We start from the raw sequence: 16,927 nt of genomic DNA on the forward strand, positions 1-16,927 counted from the left end.
TATTTTACAAAAAACAGTTGAAACCGTTATTGGGCGAAAAGACGAACAATCGGAAGGAGGTTTATTTTTCTTTGGGATAGGAGTCAGACATCCAATTGAAAAAGACTCGGGCACAATTCCCAAATTAAATATCATTTGGTAAAGGAGGACCAAATGCTCAATAAACATACCCCCACACAACGACAAATGTTTTGCAGAAATCCCATCATATCCTCTAGATTTTTTTTTCTTCAGTTTCCCAATTGCAGAAATAATCAGACTCTTTGTAATAATCGGTCCCGGACTAGATGCATGCTCAAAGAAATCTTAGAGTCTCGCTTTATAACTATTTTGAAGATGGGGATCCGGAGCAGAAAATTCTTTTTTATAATGCTCAATCCATGAAGAAAGTGGTATAAGAGACGGGGTTTGACTTGGCGCTTCTTTCACAAGACTAGACCACAGCTTATTAGGCCGCGACCGAACTTCTTCCGAACAAGACGAAATAATCGAATTCCGATGCAAAGAGAGCTGCTTTGCAAACTGACGTTTCGTATAGATGTACAGTTTTCTCAGCCACCCATCCCGCGGCTTATCTGCTTCAATCCAGACCGAGAGCCAAAATTTAGCAGAAAAGCAAGCATTGCGCAAGTTACTATTAGTTGACCAACCGGGCTCTTCGGTTCCAGATTTTACTCGCCTAATGGGTACCACCGATTTTTCTGCAAGGGATAGGGCATGAGTAAGTTCACTACAATATAGATTCAGCCGAATTCGAGAATCCCGCATATTCTGTTTTGAACTCCGCATTAATAAATCAAACGGTACGCGAATTTTCGCCAGAATATCATTACACGCATTCTGGAAGAGATCAGATGACGCCCTATCCCAATCACTAATATAAAACACAGATCGCTTTTTAGCAAACGGGATAAAAGAAGGACCGACATCATCAAACCGAGCACTAAAAAACAGAGGAAAATGATCTGACGTAAAACTAGAATCACTAACACCAACTTCCACAATAGTTACAGATCGCGTGTGACAAACATGGTCTAAATTAGATGTGCTACCCGAATTATGGACGTAAGTAAAACTCTTATTCTTCGGCGCAACCAAGTAATCATCATCAAACAGACCGAAGATAATACTTGGACGAACAGAATCACCAGAAGAATTAAGTGAGTCAGTTAGGTCACAATTGAAGTCACCAGTCACGATGCAGCATAAGCCCTGCTCTTTTATTTTTCCCAAGCACTTAGATAAACGAGCGACACTAATGGCAAAAAGTCTCTCAGAACGGTCATCGCGATAGTTCGTGGGTAAGTATACATTCAGCACAACCACATTCTGGATTCTAACCGCTAAAAAGTCACTTGCTGAATCAAAGACAGAAGAAGTAAAACATGACTTCACGTAAGTCGCTAGACCACCACATGGCCGGCCATGAGACTGAGAGCGGCGCGCAGCAACCGAGAACACTTTGTGATTAGTTGATAGTTCCAAAAGGCTCAGGCTCAAAGTGTTTGCAAAATGTTCTTGAATACACACTATGTCACACTTCGATAAAAAGTCCTTCAAAAACACAGACCGACTTAACAGATTTCCATTTATATTCCACGAGGCAATCGCATAAGAGGCTAAGGGTCCTCGATTCATTTCTTCGCTGGGGTAGGTCTATTTGAAGGGCACCGAACACTGTAACATGTATGACCTCTTTTTTTACATGTGATACAGAACATATCGTTGTTGTACTTATTGTCCTTACTAGAGACGTGGTCAGTGCCACCACAGCGGCCACAGATGGGAGATGCGGCGCAATCTGCCGCCACATGACCGAGTCCATGACAGGAGTAGCAACGTTTCGGTAGGAAATTAAATTCCTCGGCAGGCAGCTTCTCGTAGCCAACGCGGACGGAGTCCGCGAGAAAACGGTCTAGATTCTTTCTGGATTCAAAGTACACCTTGAATACTTTCGAATGTTCGTATTTTCCTATTTCCACTGCTTTTACGGCATTTGGGACAATAGTTTCGACATCCGTGTGGGACATACTATTTGGGACTCGTTTTAGAACTCCGATGAACAAGCGCTCCTTCAGTGACGCTGTAACCGTGGGTGTCCTAGACCTCATATTTTCCATAATCTTCTCTGCAGTCGCCTTCGACTTGACGTAGAGCTTCCAGTCCTGTTTAGTCTTGCGAAGTTCGCTAATGTCGTCAGAATTTGGACATAAACTATCCACGAAACCCTTACGAGCAATTGGGTTGTCTAGAGTCTCTGGTAGGTCTTTCAGTACAACGGCATAGGATGGCTTAGTACTGACATGAGCATGACCATTATTGATAGAGACACTGTTGATAGAAACTTCAGTAGTTGCAGACATACTCGGAACAGCGTAGCTTTGGGCTGAGACGAAATTCCGGAACTCTAGGCACAAGTCATTTACTTTGCGCGAAAGAGTCGCTGTAACCTCGCCAGGAATAGAGGGTACTTCATCCGGCTCATATATGACGAACTTCGGTAGCTGGACATTATTCTTATCACAGTAATCCAACACTTTCAGAATGTCCGCAAACGTATCCGCTTTCTTCTGCCTATCCGTTTGGCGGGTAGACATCTGTCCCTCGGACCAAATAAACTTCTTTGCTTCATTAATTTTCTCTTCAGGAAAAAATCCGCAACCAGTTTGGATAATGTCAGCAGACGTATTTCCTGTACTCCTTGCCCGTACAGCAAAATTTAAAACCGCATTCAGGACTAGTCGATCGGGCGGCATCTTCGTACGAAATGTAATACAGCTCGGCAACAAAGGAACCTAGGAACAAGGGAAGTGTAAGGACCCCCTCAACTGTTCCCCGCAATTTACGGGTAACTTAATACCGGCGGGTACAATACGTCGCTTGCGGGAGGTTCCTTCCCCTCTTCTGCTAGTTCCCAGTACACTTCTTACCGATAAAGAATCAAAAATGGCACAATATAAAATTGAAACTGTAGATGGCGTGCCAATCTACCCGAGAAAAAAGATGGCGCTGGTGAGAATACCCAGTGAAGAGGGCTTATTCTATCAATTGGAGAAGGTCATACAAATACTAATTGACAAAAAGACTAATTTTAGAGTATAAACAACAACAAGAAAAGACCTCAAAATAATTCAGAAACTTTTTCCAAGTTACCAGCCAAGATGCAAACTCAGACACAACAGCCTTGAATATACTATAGATGGCGTCATCATATATATATATATATATATATATATATATATATATATATATATATATATATGGTTTTGTAAATTCCAATCTAACCATTTCTAACGTTCAGATTTCATGTCTCACTCTCCTTGTTACTTCACAACCTCTCCCTTTTTCTCTCACCCCCTCTCTATCTTTCCTCCTTTCTACCTCCTGCTCCTCTCTCTCTACATCTCGCCCTTTCTTTCCCTCTACCCCATTCTTCCCTCCCTCTCTCTCTCTCTCTCTCTCTCTCTCTCTCTCTCTCTCTCTCTCTCTCTCTCTCTCTCTCTCTCTCTCTCTCTCTCTCTCTCTCTCTCTCTCTCTCTCTCTCTCTCTCTCTCTCTCTCTCTCTCTCTCTCTCTCTCTCTCTCTCTCTCTCTCTCTCTCTCTCTCTCTCTCTCTCTCTCTCTCTCTCTCTCTCTCTCTCTCTCTCTCTCTCTCTCTCTCTCTCTCTCTCTCTCTCTCTCTCTCTCTCTCTCTCTCTCTCTCTCTCTCTCTCTCTCTCTCTCTCTCTCTCTCTCTCTCTCTCTCTCTCTCTCTCTCTCTCTCTCTCTCTCTCTCTCTCTCTCTCTCTCTCTCTCTCTCTCTCTCTCTCTCTCTCTCTCTCTCTCTCTCTCTCTCTCTCTCTCTCTCTCTCTCTCTCTCTCTCTCTCTCTCTCTCTCTCTCTCTCTCTCTCTCTCTCTCTCTCTCTCTCTATATATATATATATATATATATATATATATATATGTGTGTGTGAAGATGCGGAACAAGCACTTTTTAGGTCAGTAATTTCAATTTTTCAAGGGTCATTTATACCAATATCAGGGAGAAGAACCAAGGTACTTGTAATGAATGCAAGCAATATTTTCTTATATTTAAAGAGAATGTAAGGTGGGATTTATGGTGAATACATTTTTACGGAGTATTTGAGTCGTTCAAACGACTTCAAAATATTGCTGACCTATTTTGATATTTGTTAATTATAAAAGCGAGTAGATGTAGTAATTTACTTTAACATGAGCCCTTAAACAGCTCCCTATGGTGTCCCAGTGTCCCGTTAGCCGTATAGAGAAAAAAAAAGCCACATAAGTGCTTCAAATTCAAAAAATAATTTTCCTTGTTGTTGAAGCCAGGGGAATGGATTTTTCATGTATTTTGTTTTCAGCCTTAGTGATTCCAACAATGTAAGTTTTATTTCGATGCGATTTGGTATCAAAATAATTAATTTGGGTTAATATTGGCCGAGATTTGTTCATTACTAGGTTGCAGCTACCACTATAACTACGATAGCGAATCTAATTTTTTTTTTTTTTTTATATATATGGAATTCTTTATTAAAATAGTAATTTATCTCAACTTTCATGGGGAAAAATGGTTTTTCCTCGCTTAAACCGCAAAATGAAGCAGTTCAATATATATGTTGCCGCGAATGTCCCAAAATTGGTGAATGTTAACGACGGGTTAGGTTAGGTTTTTAACCCATTTCTGATATTTATAACCAAATTTAACCTAACCTAAACTAAACTAAAAATAATCTAGCCTAACTTGCATAAGACTGAAATAGCTTGCACAAGACTGAAAAAGCTGATTATCAATGCTTAATGAATCCAAACAGAGAATAAGAAATTCTGGCCATTCACCGGTTAATGTCCGAAATTAACCAGATTTCGGACATTAACGGTAACATATGCAATTCATTTTATTGCGAGTTAATACACTGATTTACGTCCATTTAATTCATGCAATTTAATTTTCATTTACATCCATCTCTAGGTTTTCTAGTTTATATACATTAACAACATCTATTATTTCAGAAGAGTTTAGACCAAGTTTACGATTAGAGAGGATTCATAGAAGCACATGTATTTATCAGCGCAGAAATAAACAAGATGTAGATGTATTATCTTTAATATAGAACTGCATATAAATATGTAACTGTATATAAATATATTGCATATAAATAGTTTAATATTCTTAATTTTCTATGTCCTTATCTGGTAATAAATGATACAAACAACTTTTACAAAAAAACTCAAAGGAAATGATGAAAAAACTTACATTATTAAGCAATATTGACCTTGCGTTAAAATAACGTCGCAAAATAGCCGCTACGTTAGGATAATCTATTATTCAGAAAGGATTTGGGAATGGGTTGATGAGTAAATAGATTTTTATGAAAGGAAGGTCTGACTAGCTGTTTATGAACCATTACATTGCTTACAAATATATAATTGTATATAAACATATCACATTAAAATTAATTAATTTTTCCAATTTCTATGTCCTTACATGGAAATAAGTGATACAAAACAAATACAAAAACAGACTCGAAGGGAATAATTGAAAAAAAAACTTACATTAGTCATCAATATTGACATTTCTTTACAATAGCATCGTAAAGTAAACGGTATGTTAGGAATATCTAAGGATTTAGGACAAGTTTACGATTAGGCGGAAGTCTGATTATGTTTATGCAAGGAAAGTCTGACAAGCAGTGTGTGAATTGTAAAACTGCATATAAATAAGTATTTGTATATAAAAATATTCCATAGAAATGTCTAATTTTCTAAGTCCTTACCTGGAAGGAAATGATACAGTGTACGAAATCCACGGCGGTTTCTTCACAGCTTATTTCAAGGATCATCAGGGCAAAGGTGGTGTAAACAAATTCAATGCATTTCATATTCAATTCTAGCGTCATACTAGAATAGCATGTTTCCAACAGCTCTTTGCCGTATTTCCGGAAAAAGATGATATCAGAGCGCCCAGGTGAGGCAAAATTAAAACTTGTATCTTCCAATTTCAGGCTAAAAAAGGAAGAACTTGATATAAGCTGACCATGGCTTTTTATTAATTTATTTTAACTAAACCAGGGATCTTAAAAAAACGCAATTTTGGGTGTCTATTTCACTGGCATTTGCTTTCTTCTTTCTCCTATTTCTCTTTTCGTTTTTTTCTTTTTGCGTAAGCTACTACAGTAAAATCAGAAAGCACTAAAAAATGTCTATTTCCCAATCAATTTTTGTCTTTTTGCCCTTTTTTCACAATTAGATTTTTACCCTTTTCTCTCTTTACCCTCTTTTACTGTTATCTATTTTCTTTATTTTATTTCTTTGATAAAACAAGAGGAGGTTTAAAAAGAAATAGAAAAAGAGGTAAATTTTACTATCTGATTCTTTTTCTTCTCTGCTTTTCTCTTTTTTCTCTCTTTGACTGTTATCTATTTTCTTTGTTTTATTTCTTTGCAAAAACAAGAAGAAGTTGGAAAAAGAGGTACATTTTACTTGATTTATTATATTCTCCCCCTTTCTTTTTTTTCCTTCTTTTAATTATATCTATTTTCTTTATTATATTTCTTTGCAAAAACAAAAAAGTTTAAAAAAAGATCAAAAAAATGTATATTTTACTATCTGATTTTTTTTTTCTTCTCCTCCTTTCTCTTTTTACCTCTTTGAATGATATACATTTTCTTTATTCTATTTCTTTGCAAAAACAATAAAACATTGAAAAAAAAAGAGAAAAAGAGGTATATTTTACTATCTGATTTTTTCTTATCTCCCTTTCTTTTTTTCCCTCTTTTACGGATATCTATTTTCTTTATTATATTTCTTTGCAAAAACAAGAAAAGGTTGAAAAAAAGAGAAAATAAAGTACATTTTACTATCTGATTTTTTCTTCTTCCCCTTTCTTTTTTTCCCTCTTTTACTGATATCTATTTTCTTTGTTATATTTCTTTACAAAAACAAGAAAAGATTGAAAAAAGAGGTATATTTTACTATCTGATTTTTTTCTTCTCCCCCTTTCTCTTTTTATTTGTTTTACTGATATATATTTTCTTTATTATATTTCTTTCCAAACACAAGATAAGGTTGAAAAAAAGAGGAAAAGATGTATATTTTAATACCTGATTTTTTCCTTCTTCACCTTTCTCTTTTTCCCTCTTTTACTGACATACATTTTCTTTATTTTATTTCTTTTCAAAAACAAGAAAAGGTTGAAATAAAGAGAAAAAGAGGTATATTTTACTATCTGATGTTTTCTTCTCCCCCTTTCTCTTTTTCCCTGTTTTACTGATATACATTTTCTTTATTATATTCCTTTGGAAAAACAAGCGAAGGTTGAAAAAATTTCACAACCTGATTTTTTCTTCTCATTCTTGTCTCTTTTTTTCCCCTTTCACTGAAATTTTTTTTATAAGTCTTCACAATTACTGTCTAATAAAAGGATAATCATCATGGACAAAATAAACGACTTCTCGATGTTTTTTTGTTTTTTTTCACAAATAATGATACTAAGAACTCTTTCGGAGGGCTTTATAAAAACGGCCCCGCTCCTGAAGCGCATTCTCTTGACAAGAGTAGAACGAGACGTTTAACACCTCACCAAGAATCTGAATCAGATTTAACATAGGAACTTATTTAACCGAAAGCACCCCAGACTCATGCACCCGTAACCATCCATTTCGGGATTATATGAGAGAAAACGGTGCTTTTCTATTAAACAAGTAAACTGTCAATTTTAGGAGTAGTTAGAGAAGTAAGTAACCAGTTTTATAAAAATAAATTATGCGAAAGCCTAAATAAAATACCAGTTTGAATTTATTGGCCGCCACCCTCCTAGATTTTTAGGAACACCTTTATGGTATTTTCAATGCAAAACACCGTTTTGGTATGTTCAATGAAAAAAAAGAAACAGTCACCAACCCTAACATTTTGGACACATTTGGTAACCTTTTGAAGTGTTTAACTGTAAGCTCCCCAGACTCACGGCGATCAACTTTACTGAGTCCCAGAAAGGACCCAAGTCCCAAAACAATGATTGGCAACACCAAAACTCAAACGCTCGTTCCGAAGGACATAAAATCGGCTAGGTGGACAGTTCATTCGAAACCACACAATATGAGGGATAGCACAAAAATATAAACTTTATAAGTGTACTTCCACAGTGCAAAACAAATGTAATATGGACTCCAATATACCTTTCCAAGAGCATGAACGTTAGAAATTCGCCTACCTGACCTTTTTTACCCTATCTACGTTTCCGTGTCTATCTAAAAGTGAATGTAGAACTTGATGAGCCAGAAGTCTTGTTGCTATGTCAGGTGATAGTAGACCATACGTTAGTTTTTCTGCAACAAGGTCATTCTTAAAGATGCTATGAAGCTGCACCGTTTTGTAGTGCTCAGCAACCTAAAAAGCAAACACAAAAATTGTAACAAAAGCGCTCAAGCGCTCAAAAATTGCAACTCAAGGCCGTATCCAGGGGTAATCAGAAGGCAATCCAAGGCCGTATCCTATTTCTCCTATCTTGCAGCTTTTAAAACAGCTTTGGTTGGAAACTTTTTATGACAGACAGCATAAAGAACCATAATATTCATGTTATTTGTATGATTTGTTTTCATCAGTGCACTTAAAAAGAGTTTAATGGATTAGGCTCATTATGCATCCTGATGCATTTGCTTATTTTTTTGTAATGTGTTCAACCTAAGGAGTTTATTGGTTAATTGTGGTACAAATCAACACCCAGGGATCCAGTTCTTGTATATTGTCTTCTGTGTATTGTTGATAATTGTTTTGTTTACTGTTAATTTGTAACAAGACAGGCCTATAGCTTAGGCTACTCAGTTTTTGTTTAAAATAAAATAAATAAATAGATAAAAACATGTGAAATGTATAATTTAGTCAATATATATATATATATATGCACATTAGAGGAGGAAGTAAAGTATACTGGAAGCACCTTCAAAATGTTTCAACTACATCTTTTCTGTATATTATAAAGTAATAATTGTTTGCTTAACATGTTTTCTTTCGATGGCCCAGTTCTCAGGTTATATCTCATTTGCTGCTTATTCAAATTTTGCATCTGAAATCCAATATCCAGGCTAGATATTTTATTTTCCAGCATTTTTCCCATTAATACTCCTGAACAACAGCTACAGACTCATAAAAAAAGCAGATGTTTAACCTCTAACATTTTAAAACTCAATGGCCACCTTGATTCCCTTCTGAATCATAAATGTCACTAAACCTTTCAAGATATAACTAAACCCAATGGAATTTAAATTTTGTACTTCTTATTGAACAGGAATGCTGTGACAAAGGAATTAGTCAGAAAATTAAACAAACAAACGAAGCCTAAAGTAGCCTCTAGCCTAAAGTTTGCCCTTTTTTCACAATTATATTTTTACCCTTTTCTCTCTTTACCCTCTTTTACTGTTATCTATTTTCTTTATTTTATTTCTTTGATGAAACAAGAGGAGGTTTAAAAAAAAATATAGAAAAAGAGGTACATTTTACTATCTGATTATTTTTCCTCTCTTCTTTTCTCTTTTTTATCTCTTTGACTGTTATCTATTTTCTTTGTTTTATTTATTTGCAAAAACAAGAAGAAGTTGGAAAAAGAGGTACATTTTACTTGATTTATTATCTTCTCCCCCTTTCTTTTTTTTTCCTTCTTTTACTGATATCTATTTTCTTTATTATATTTATTTGCAAAAACAAAAAGGTTGAAAAAAGATCAAAAAAATGTATATTTTAATATATGTTTTTTTTTCTTCTCCTCCTTTCTCTTTTTACCTCTTTGACAGATATACATTTTCTTTATTCTATTTCTTTGCAAAAACAAGAAAACATTGAAAAAAAAGAGGAAAAGATGTACATTTTACTACCTGATTTTTTCCTTCTTTCCCTTTCTTTTTTTCCCTCTTTTACTGATATATATTTTATTTATTATATTTATTTACAAAAACAAGAAAAGATTGAAAAAAGAGGTATATTTTACTATCTGATTTTTTTCTTTTCCCCCTTTCTCTTTTTCCTTCTTTTACTGATATACATTTTCTTTATTCTATTTCTTTCCAAAAGCAAGAAAATGTTGAATAAAAGAGAAAAATATGTATATTTTACTATCTGATTTTTTTCTTCTCCTACTTTCTCTTTTTAACTCTTTGACTGACATACATTTTCTTTATTTTATTTCTTTTCAAAAACAAGAAAAGGTTGAAAAAAATAGAAAAAGAGTTACATTTTTCTAACTGATGTTTTCTTCTCTCCCTTTCTTTTTTTCCCTTTTTTACTGATATATATTTTCTTTACTATATTTCTTTACAAAAAAAAGAAAAGATTGAAAAAAGAGGTATATTTTACTATCTGATTTTTTTCTTCTCACCCTTTCTATTTTTCTCTCTTTTACTGATATATATTTTCTTTATTATATTTCTTTTCAAAAACAAGAAAAGGTTGAATTAAAGAGAAAAAGAGGTATATTTTACTATCTGATGTTTTTCTTCTCCACCTTTCTCTTTTTCCCTGTTTTACTGACATACATTTTCTTTATTATTTCTTTGGAAAAACAAGCGAAGGTTGAAAAAAAGAGGTATATTTCACAACCGGATTTTTTCTTCTCATTCTTGTCTCTTTTTTTCCCCTTTCACTGAAATTTTTTATAATTCTTAACAATTACTGTCTAATAAAAGGATAATCATCATGGACAAAATAAACGACTTCTCTATGGTTTTTTTTGTTTTTTTTTTTTTTTGACCGCAAATAATTATAATTCTAAGAACTCTTTCGGAGGGCTTTATAAAAACGGCCCCGCTCCTAAAGTGCATTCTCTTGACAAGAGTAGAACGAGACGTTTAACACCTCACCAAGAATCTGAATCAGATTTAACATAGGAACTTATTTAACCGAAAGCACCCCAGACTCATGCACCCGTAACCATCCATTTCGGGATTATATGAGAGAAAACGGTGCTTTTCTATAAACTGTCAATTTTAGGAGTAGTTAGAGAAGTAAGTAGCCAGTTTTATAAAAATAAATTATGCGAAAGCCTAAATAAAATACCAGTTTGAATTTATTGGCCACCACCCTCCTAGATTTTTAGGAACACCTTTATGGTATTTTCAATGCAAAACACCGTTTTGGTATGTTCAATGAAAAAAAAAGAAACAGTCACCAACCCTAACATTTTGAACACATTTGGTAACCTTTTGAAGTGTTTAATTGTAAGCTCCCCAGACTCACGGCGATCAACTTTACTGAGTCCCAGAAAGGACCCAAGTCCCAAAACAATGATTGGCAACACCAAAACTCAAACGCTCGTTCCGAAGGACATAAAATCGGCTAGGTGGACAGTTCATTCGAAACCACACAATATGAGGGATAGCACAAAAATATAAACTTTATAAGTGTACTTCCACAGTGCAAAACAAATGTAATAAGGACTCCAATATACCTTTCCAAGAGCATGAACGTTGAAAATTCGCCTACCTGACCTTTTTTACCCTATCTACGTTTCCGTGTCTATCTAAAAGTGAATGTAGAACTTGATGAGCCAGAAGTTTTGTTGCTATGTCAGGTGATAGTAGACCATACGTTAGTTTTTCTGCAACAAGGTCATTCTTAAAGATGCTATGAAGCTGCACCGTTTTGTAGTGCTCAGCAACCTAAAAAACAAACACACAAAAATTGTAACAAAAGCGCTCAAGCGCTCAAAAATTGCAACTCAAGGCCGTATCCAGGGGTACGGCCGTGAGGTCGTATCCGACTTGTAAAAATCGAAACAAAAATGAATATAAAACATTTTGATGCGTTATTTAAAGTTTTTTGTTTGTTTGTAAAACCCCCACGCAGAATTTCATTTGTTCCCACCGGTTTAAACCCCCTCCCCCCAAATGTTCGCCTGACTCGTACAAAATGTAACAAAAATGAAAATAAACAAATTTTGTATGCGGTTTTTCAGCAAAACCCCCCTCCGAAAAGGTTTTAAGCCCCCCCTAAGAAATAGGTTTTGAAGCTGCACCGTTTTGTAGTGCTTAGCAACCTAAAAAAGAAACACAAAAAAATTGTAACAAAAGCGCCAAAAACGCAGAAGTTCATTCTTAATATGTGGCTGCACGATTTTTTAGTACTCAGTAGCCTGTAAATATAGCCGTTAAATATGTAAACAGAACGTGAAAATAGCAAAAAATCATTCTAAGAAATACTATACAGCTAGAGGTGGAAAATGAAAACGCCAAAATCTGAAAGGTTATGTTCTAATGTGCTATGTAGCTTCACAGTTTTTAGTGCTAAGCAGTCTAAAAATTAACTTTAAAATGTGAAAACAGAAACTCAAAAAAAAAGAAAAAAAACTATTATAAGGTATGCAATATAGCAGCAAAGTTTTGTAGCTGAAAACAACAACATGAAAAATGAAAATCAAAGCGCCAAAACCCGAAAAGTTATGTTCAATTAGGCTATGTAGCTGCACTGTTTTTGGCATTCAATAGCCATAAAATATAACCATAAAATATGGAAAGAGAAACGTGAAAAACACAATAATTGATTCTAAGGTATGATATGTTACTTCACGGTTTTTAAGCTGAAAATAAAACGAAGGAATTATAAACAAGCGCCAAAAAACGAAAGGTTATTTTCAAATATGCTATGTAGTTACCCATTTTTTAGTGCTCAGTAGCCTCAAAATAGACCATAAAATATTAAAACAGAAACACGAAAAACGCAAAAGTTCCTTCTAAAGTATGCTATATCGCTGCATGGTTTTGTAGCTGAAAACAAAACGTGGAAAATGAAAATAAAGGCAAAAAAAAAGCAGAAAGGTTAAGCTTAAATATGGTATATAGCTGCAGTTTCTAGTGCTCAACAACCTGAAAACAAATGCTCAAAAACTCTCTTTTGTTCATAAATTATTGTTAATGCTTATCTAATTGTAACGATTGAGCATGTTTGGTGTCTGGCTTACTGAGGCTTTCAAAAAAAAAAGGAAAAACAGTGTTCCAGTCCTGACTCTAACCAGTCCTACCTCTATACCACTAGCGTGCAACAAGCGACCACTCAACAAGTGGAACTGACATTAGCAGATTTTTGCCATAGTGTCAGTTGAAACTTTTCAAGAAAAAGAAGTTGAAGAAATGAGCAAACTTAGCCCCCGAGATAGACGGCATGGGACCAAGTGAAAGCGAAACAGAAATTGGTTTTGTTTTGTTTGGAATAACAAACAATAATATACACCAAATCAAAGGATTGCTTAGTGTCTGTCAAAGGTTTCGCAGCCTTTTTTTGGTATTGCATCCGACAGCTTCGCTCGCTGCGGTTGAGAGCTAGCTTGCAGCCCTACCACCTTGCACTAGGGCCTACGCTTTGGTCTAACTTGTGTCCCAGTTCTAATTCTTTACCCAGTCCTACCTCTATACCATTAGCATACAACAAGTGGTCAGTCTATACTCACTTAATAGAACTGATGTTAGTAGATTTTTGCCTTAATATTAAGCCACTAGACTATAGGTAGAATAGGGTAGGAAACCATTAGGTAGAGTAGGAAACCCTACCTAAGAATATTCCTCCGTTCCACCCTTTTTACTCATACTGATACTTCAATATTATTTCGGCCAATTACGTTACTCATCCTATACGTGCAACGTTTATATGAAGCAACGAAAAGTGCCAGAAAGAGGATTTGAATTTGTTGAATTTCTGAACACAGTACAATATACCACAAGAACCAATACCTTAGCAACTGCTACAAGTAGCACCCTCTGAAGTCCTTTGTCATTTTCTTTTTCGACGGGTATTCTTTCTACAATGAACGTCAGAATGTCCGTCTTCTGGAAATCTGGACAGGCCTTGGAAAAATTTGCTAGAGTTGTAATTATGCCGTCTTTAAAGGCTAGGTCTTCTTCGGGAACAGATTTGAATCTTGCACTAGTAAAATTTTGAAGTTGCTTCAACAATCCATCGACGATCATCAGCACGGATGGCCCTAGAAAAATTAAAGTTTATTGTTAATAACAATAATTACTTTCTTATAATGAGTCGGTATGGTTTACAAAAATAATTTAAGATACAAGAAATTGTAAAAAAAAAAAAAACACTCACATACAAAAGATTACAATGAAAAGTTGTATGGTCCATTTGCCCTATAAAAATATATTGTCTGGAAAATTAAAAAATGCTGATTGAAAATACTAATTACTATTTATTCATAATAGGTCGCCAAAGTGTTTTACATCTGTTGTGCGACTCGGTAGATACAAAAGTAAAAGTAATGAAAAATGTAAAAAAAAACACATTGAATATTTTTTTGGTACGTTTAGCAAAAACATGGCTTCTAATTTATCTGGGTTAATCAAACAGAAATTACCAAGTTGTGTTACTATGTGAATCCTGGGTATTGTGTCTAATTGAAAGCTGAATTTTTTGGGGTCTCCTTCGAAAATTCGCAATAATAATAATCTCCTTCGTAATTCAAATTACTTGTTTTAAAAGTGCTTTAAAGTCAAAAAGGTAAAATTCTTGTGTGAAAAGGAGAAACTTATGGTGGGTAAAATTATATGGAAAGCTTTATTAACTGTAATGACAATGCAGGATCCCTGCGTTAAAACTATCCGAATGTTCAACACTTATGTTATTTCCCCCCACCCCCCAAAAAAAACATCAGCGGTTTTTATTTTTCGTGAAAAAAAATTAATATCGACAATATTAATTATGGTATTCAAATTTAATCTTAGGCATACCCTAGTATAGGGTAAAAAAATTTTGCAAATTCTTCCTAGTTAATGTTACAAGGTTCATTTTGAAAATTGGATTATTACATTTCAATTTCGATAATAGCTTCCTGCCATTTAAATTGTTTTTCTGACACCTAAAAGTTAGATGTCTAAATTGAAACAAATCCCTTTTGTGACAGTCTTTTGGTGAAGTATAACATAGGAGTTTGGCACCGTGGTGGCCCCAAAATCGAGATAAGATTATACCGAGCATTGAAGCGTTGGTCAAACACATATTTTACTACAGGATATAATTTCAACTTAAAAAAAATTAACGCTAAATGTAATTAAAATTTATATTAAACCACTTTAAATTAAAAAAATACAAAATGTCAAAAAAAAACAAGGAAAGGATGAGGAAAAATTAAAATAAAAAATTACATTTACACCTCAAAATTGTTTGAGGCGCAAATAAATGTTATAAAATTTCCCCAAAAAGTCCCAAGTTCAATCTACGGTAGTTACATATACAGCCACTATACTTATTATCTACATACTGTCGACATAAGTAGACGGTATAGCTTACTTTAGATATTATCTGAATATATTTACAATTTTTGCCACCCTGATAAAGACAGTAGCTACTTTGTGTTTATTTTTTGTAGGCTATCTATAGATAATCCGTTTTCTCCAAGAGGAATATCCAGTTTAAGCACCACACCCTTATTGGATCAATTGTTACGAATAATAAAATTTTAGACCTAGAATATCAAATCAACAAATAAAGCCTATTTAACAAAATGTAAGCAGATATTATTTGAACTCATTTGAGATAAATTGTGCAAGATTTTAAAGTAGAACTAACACAACTCAAAAGGTTTGCCCCAGTTGACTGACGTGCAGCTTGGCAATACGGAGCCCGGGGTTCAATACCAACCGTCGCAGCATTGGACGACAGGCCATATACCTACAAATAAACGATCAAATAGGGATAAGTCCATTTATTAGACAGCAAAAACAGATACAAAGTCTGCACATTTCGACCACATATCCAGAATTTTGTATCTGTTCTCACTGTCTAATAAATGGACTTATCCCCATTTGAACGTTTATTTGCGCATCATAGAAAGGCAGTGTGGTCTTGGAAAAAAAATACCTAATTTAAGGTATTGCGTCAAAAATAGGCCAGGTACCTGTCCCTGAAAAAAAAAAAAAAAAAAAAAAAAAAAAAAAAAAAAAAAGCAACTGAGCCGTCCGCCCGAAGCCCCATGCGAGGATCTCTGGAGGATCATTAATAGCTCTGGAGGATATTTGTCCTTTGTCAATTTACACCTAATTAGAGGGAAGCTTATCATATTGCGGCAACACAGACACCTGGCCTCAACCAAGACTATTTTAATAAAAAAAAAAAATAATAACCTAAATAAATAAAACCCATACCAATCCCGCCAAGAGCCCTAAGGCTTAAAATTACATAGATGTTCGTGTAATTAAAATTGTCTAAGCGTATTTGTTTCATGTTTTTAAGCTTCAAAAATAAATGAAAGGTAAATAATGCATAAAAAGGAAAACAACTATATGATTCAAAAACGTAATAGCATACAATATCCAAAATAACTCACCACCAGCCCCATCTCCACTGGCAATAGATATAGCTCTAGTTAAAACATTATTTATCTCAATACGTATTTGGGCCGGCTTCTTTCTACTTGCTTCTAGATGATCCATTAGTATTGCACTAACTCTATATGTAAGATGGACCTGCAAATCAAAACACGTAAGTTAAATTAACATAAAATAAAACGACTTGCACAGAAGACAAAAATCCAAGAGATAAAAATTTAAGACCAAAATATTCTTTTCAGAGCCAATTCATAGTTAATTAATTAGGAACAACTGGGACCTAATCTATGGTAGCATAGTATATTGATATCAGCTTGTCAATGAGGGACCGGGGTTTGAACCAAGATTCCGAAAAGTTGGGCGACATACCCGTCCCTGTAAAAAAAGACAAGGTAACTGAAGTGTCGACAGTTGTCAACGCCCTATTCCCCATCAATGTATTTATTTATTTATAACCCACAAATGAACATAGATAGTGATGCTGCGCAGTAGTGGAAAAAAATATAATACAACAATATCATAAGGAGCATATGATACCACATCATAATCACAATTAAACCATATTAACATTTCATACCAGACCAAAAAAGTCATAATCGACATGACACACACACACA

General features: G+C 34.6%; 3 protein-coding genes across 3 annotated transcripts in view; 1 reads left to right on the forward strand and 2 right to left on the reverse strand.

Moving 5' to 3' along the window:
* Positions 1-16,927, forward strand: part of Pngl (N-glycanase Pngl) — a 492,631-nt gene that overhangs the window by 329,156 nt on the left and 146,548 nt on the right. The gene's annotated exons all lie outside the window — the stretch shown is intronic.
* The window catches only part of LOC148946270 (uncharacterized), a 279,226-nt gene that overhangs the window by 235,559 nt on the left and 26,740 nt on the right, over positions 1-16,927 (reverse strand). The gene's annotated exons all lie outside the window — the stretch shown is intronic.
* The window catches only part of LOC148946272 (protein EFR3 homolog cmp44E-like), a 44,909-nt gene that overhangs the window by 11,113 nt on the left and 16,869 nt on the right, over positions 1-16,927 (reverse strand). The window contains exons 2-6 of the mRNA XM_089097902.1: positions 16,310-16,448; positions 13,710-13,960; positions 11,475-11,645; positions 8,210-8,385; positions 5,775-6,003 (exon numbers count right to left, since the gene is read on the reverse strand). Of these exons, the coding sequence (XP_088954028.1) occupies positions 5,775-6,003; positions 8,210-8,385; positions 11,475-11,645; positions 13,710-13,960; positions 16,310-16,415 (933 nt within the window). The 5' untranslated portion in view covers positions 16,416-16,448. The remainder of the gene's footprint in view (positions 1-5,774; positions 6,004-8,209; positions 8,386-11,474; positions 11,646-13,709; positions 13,961-16,309; positions 16,449-16,927) is intronic.

Source organism: Artemia sp. Qi Xiang Cuo, chromosome 12, assembly GCF_049724085.1.
Source record: "Artemia sp. Qi Xiang Cuo chromosome 12, ASM4972408v1, whole genome shotgun sequence".
NCBI classification, from domain to species: Eukaryota; Metazoa; Arthropoda; class Branchiopoda; order Anostraca; family Artemiidae; genus Artemia; species Artemia sp. Qi Xiang Cuo.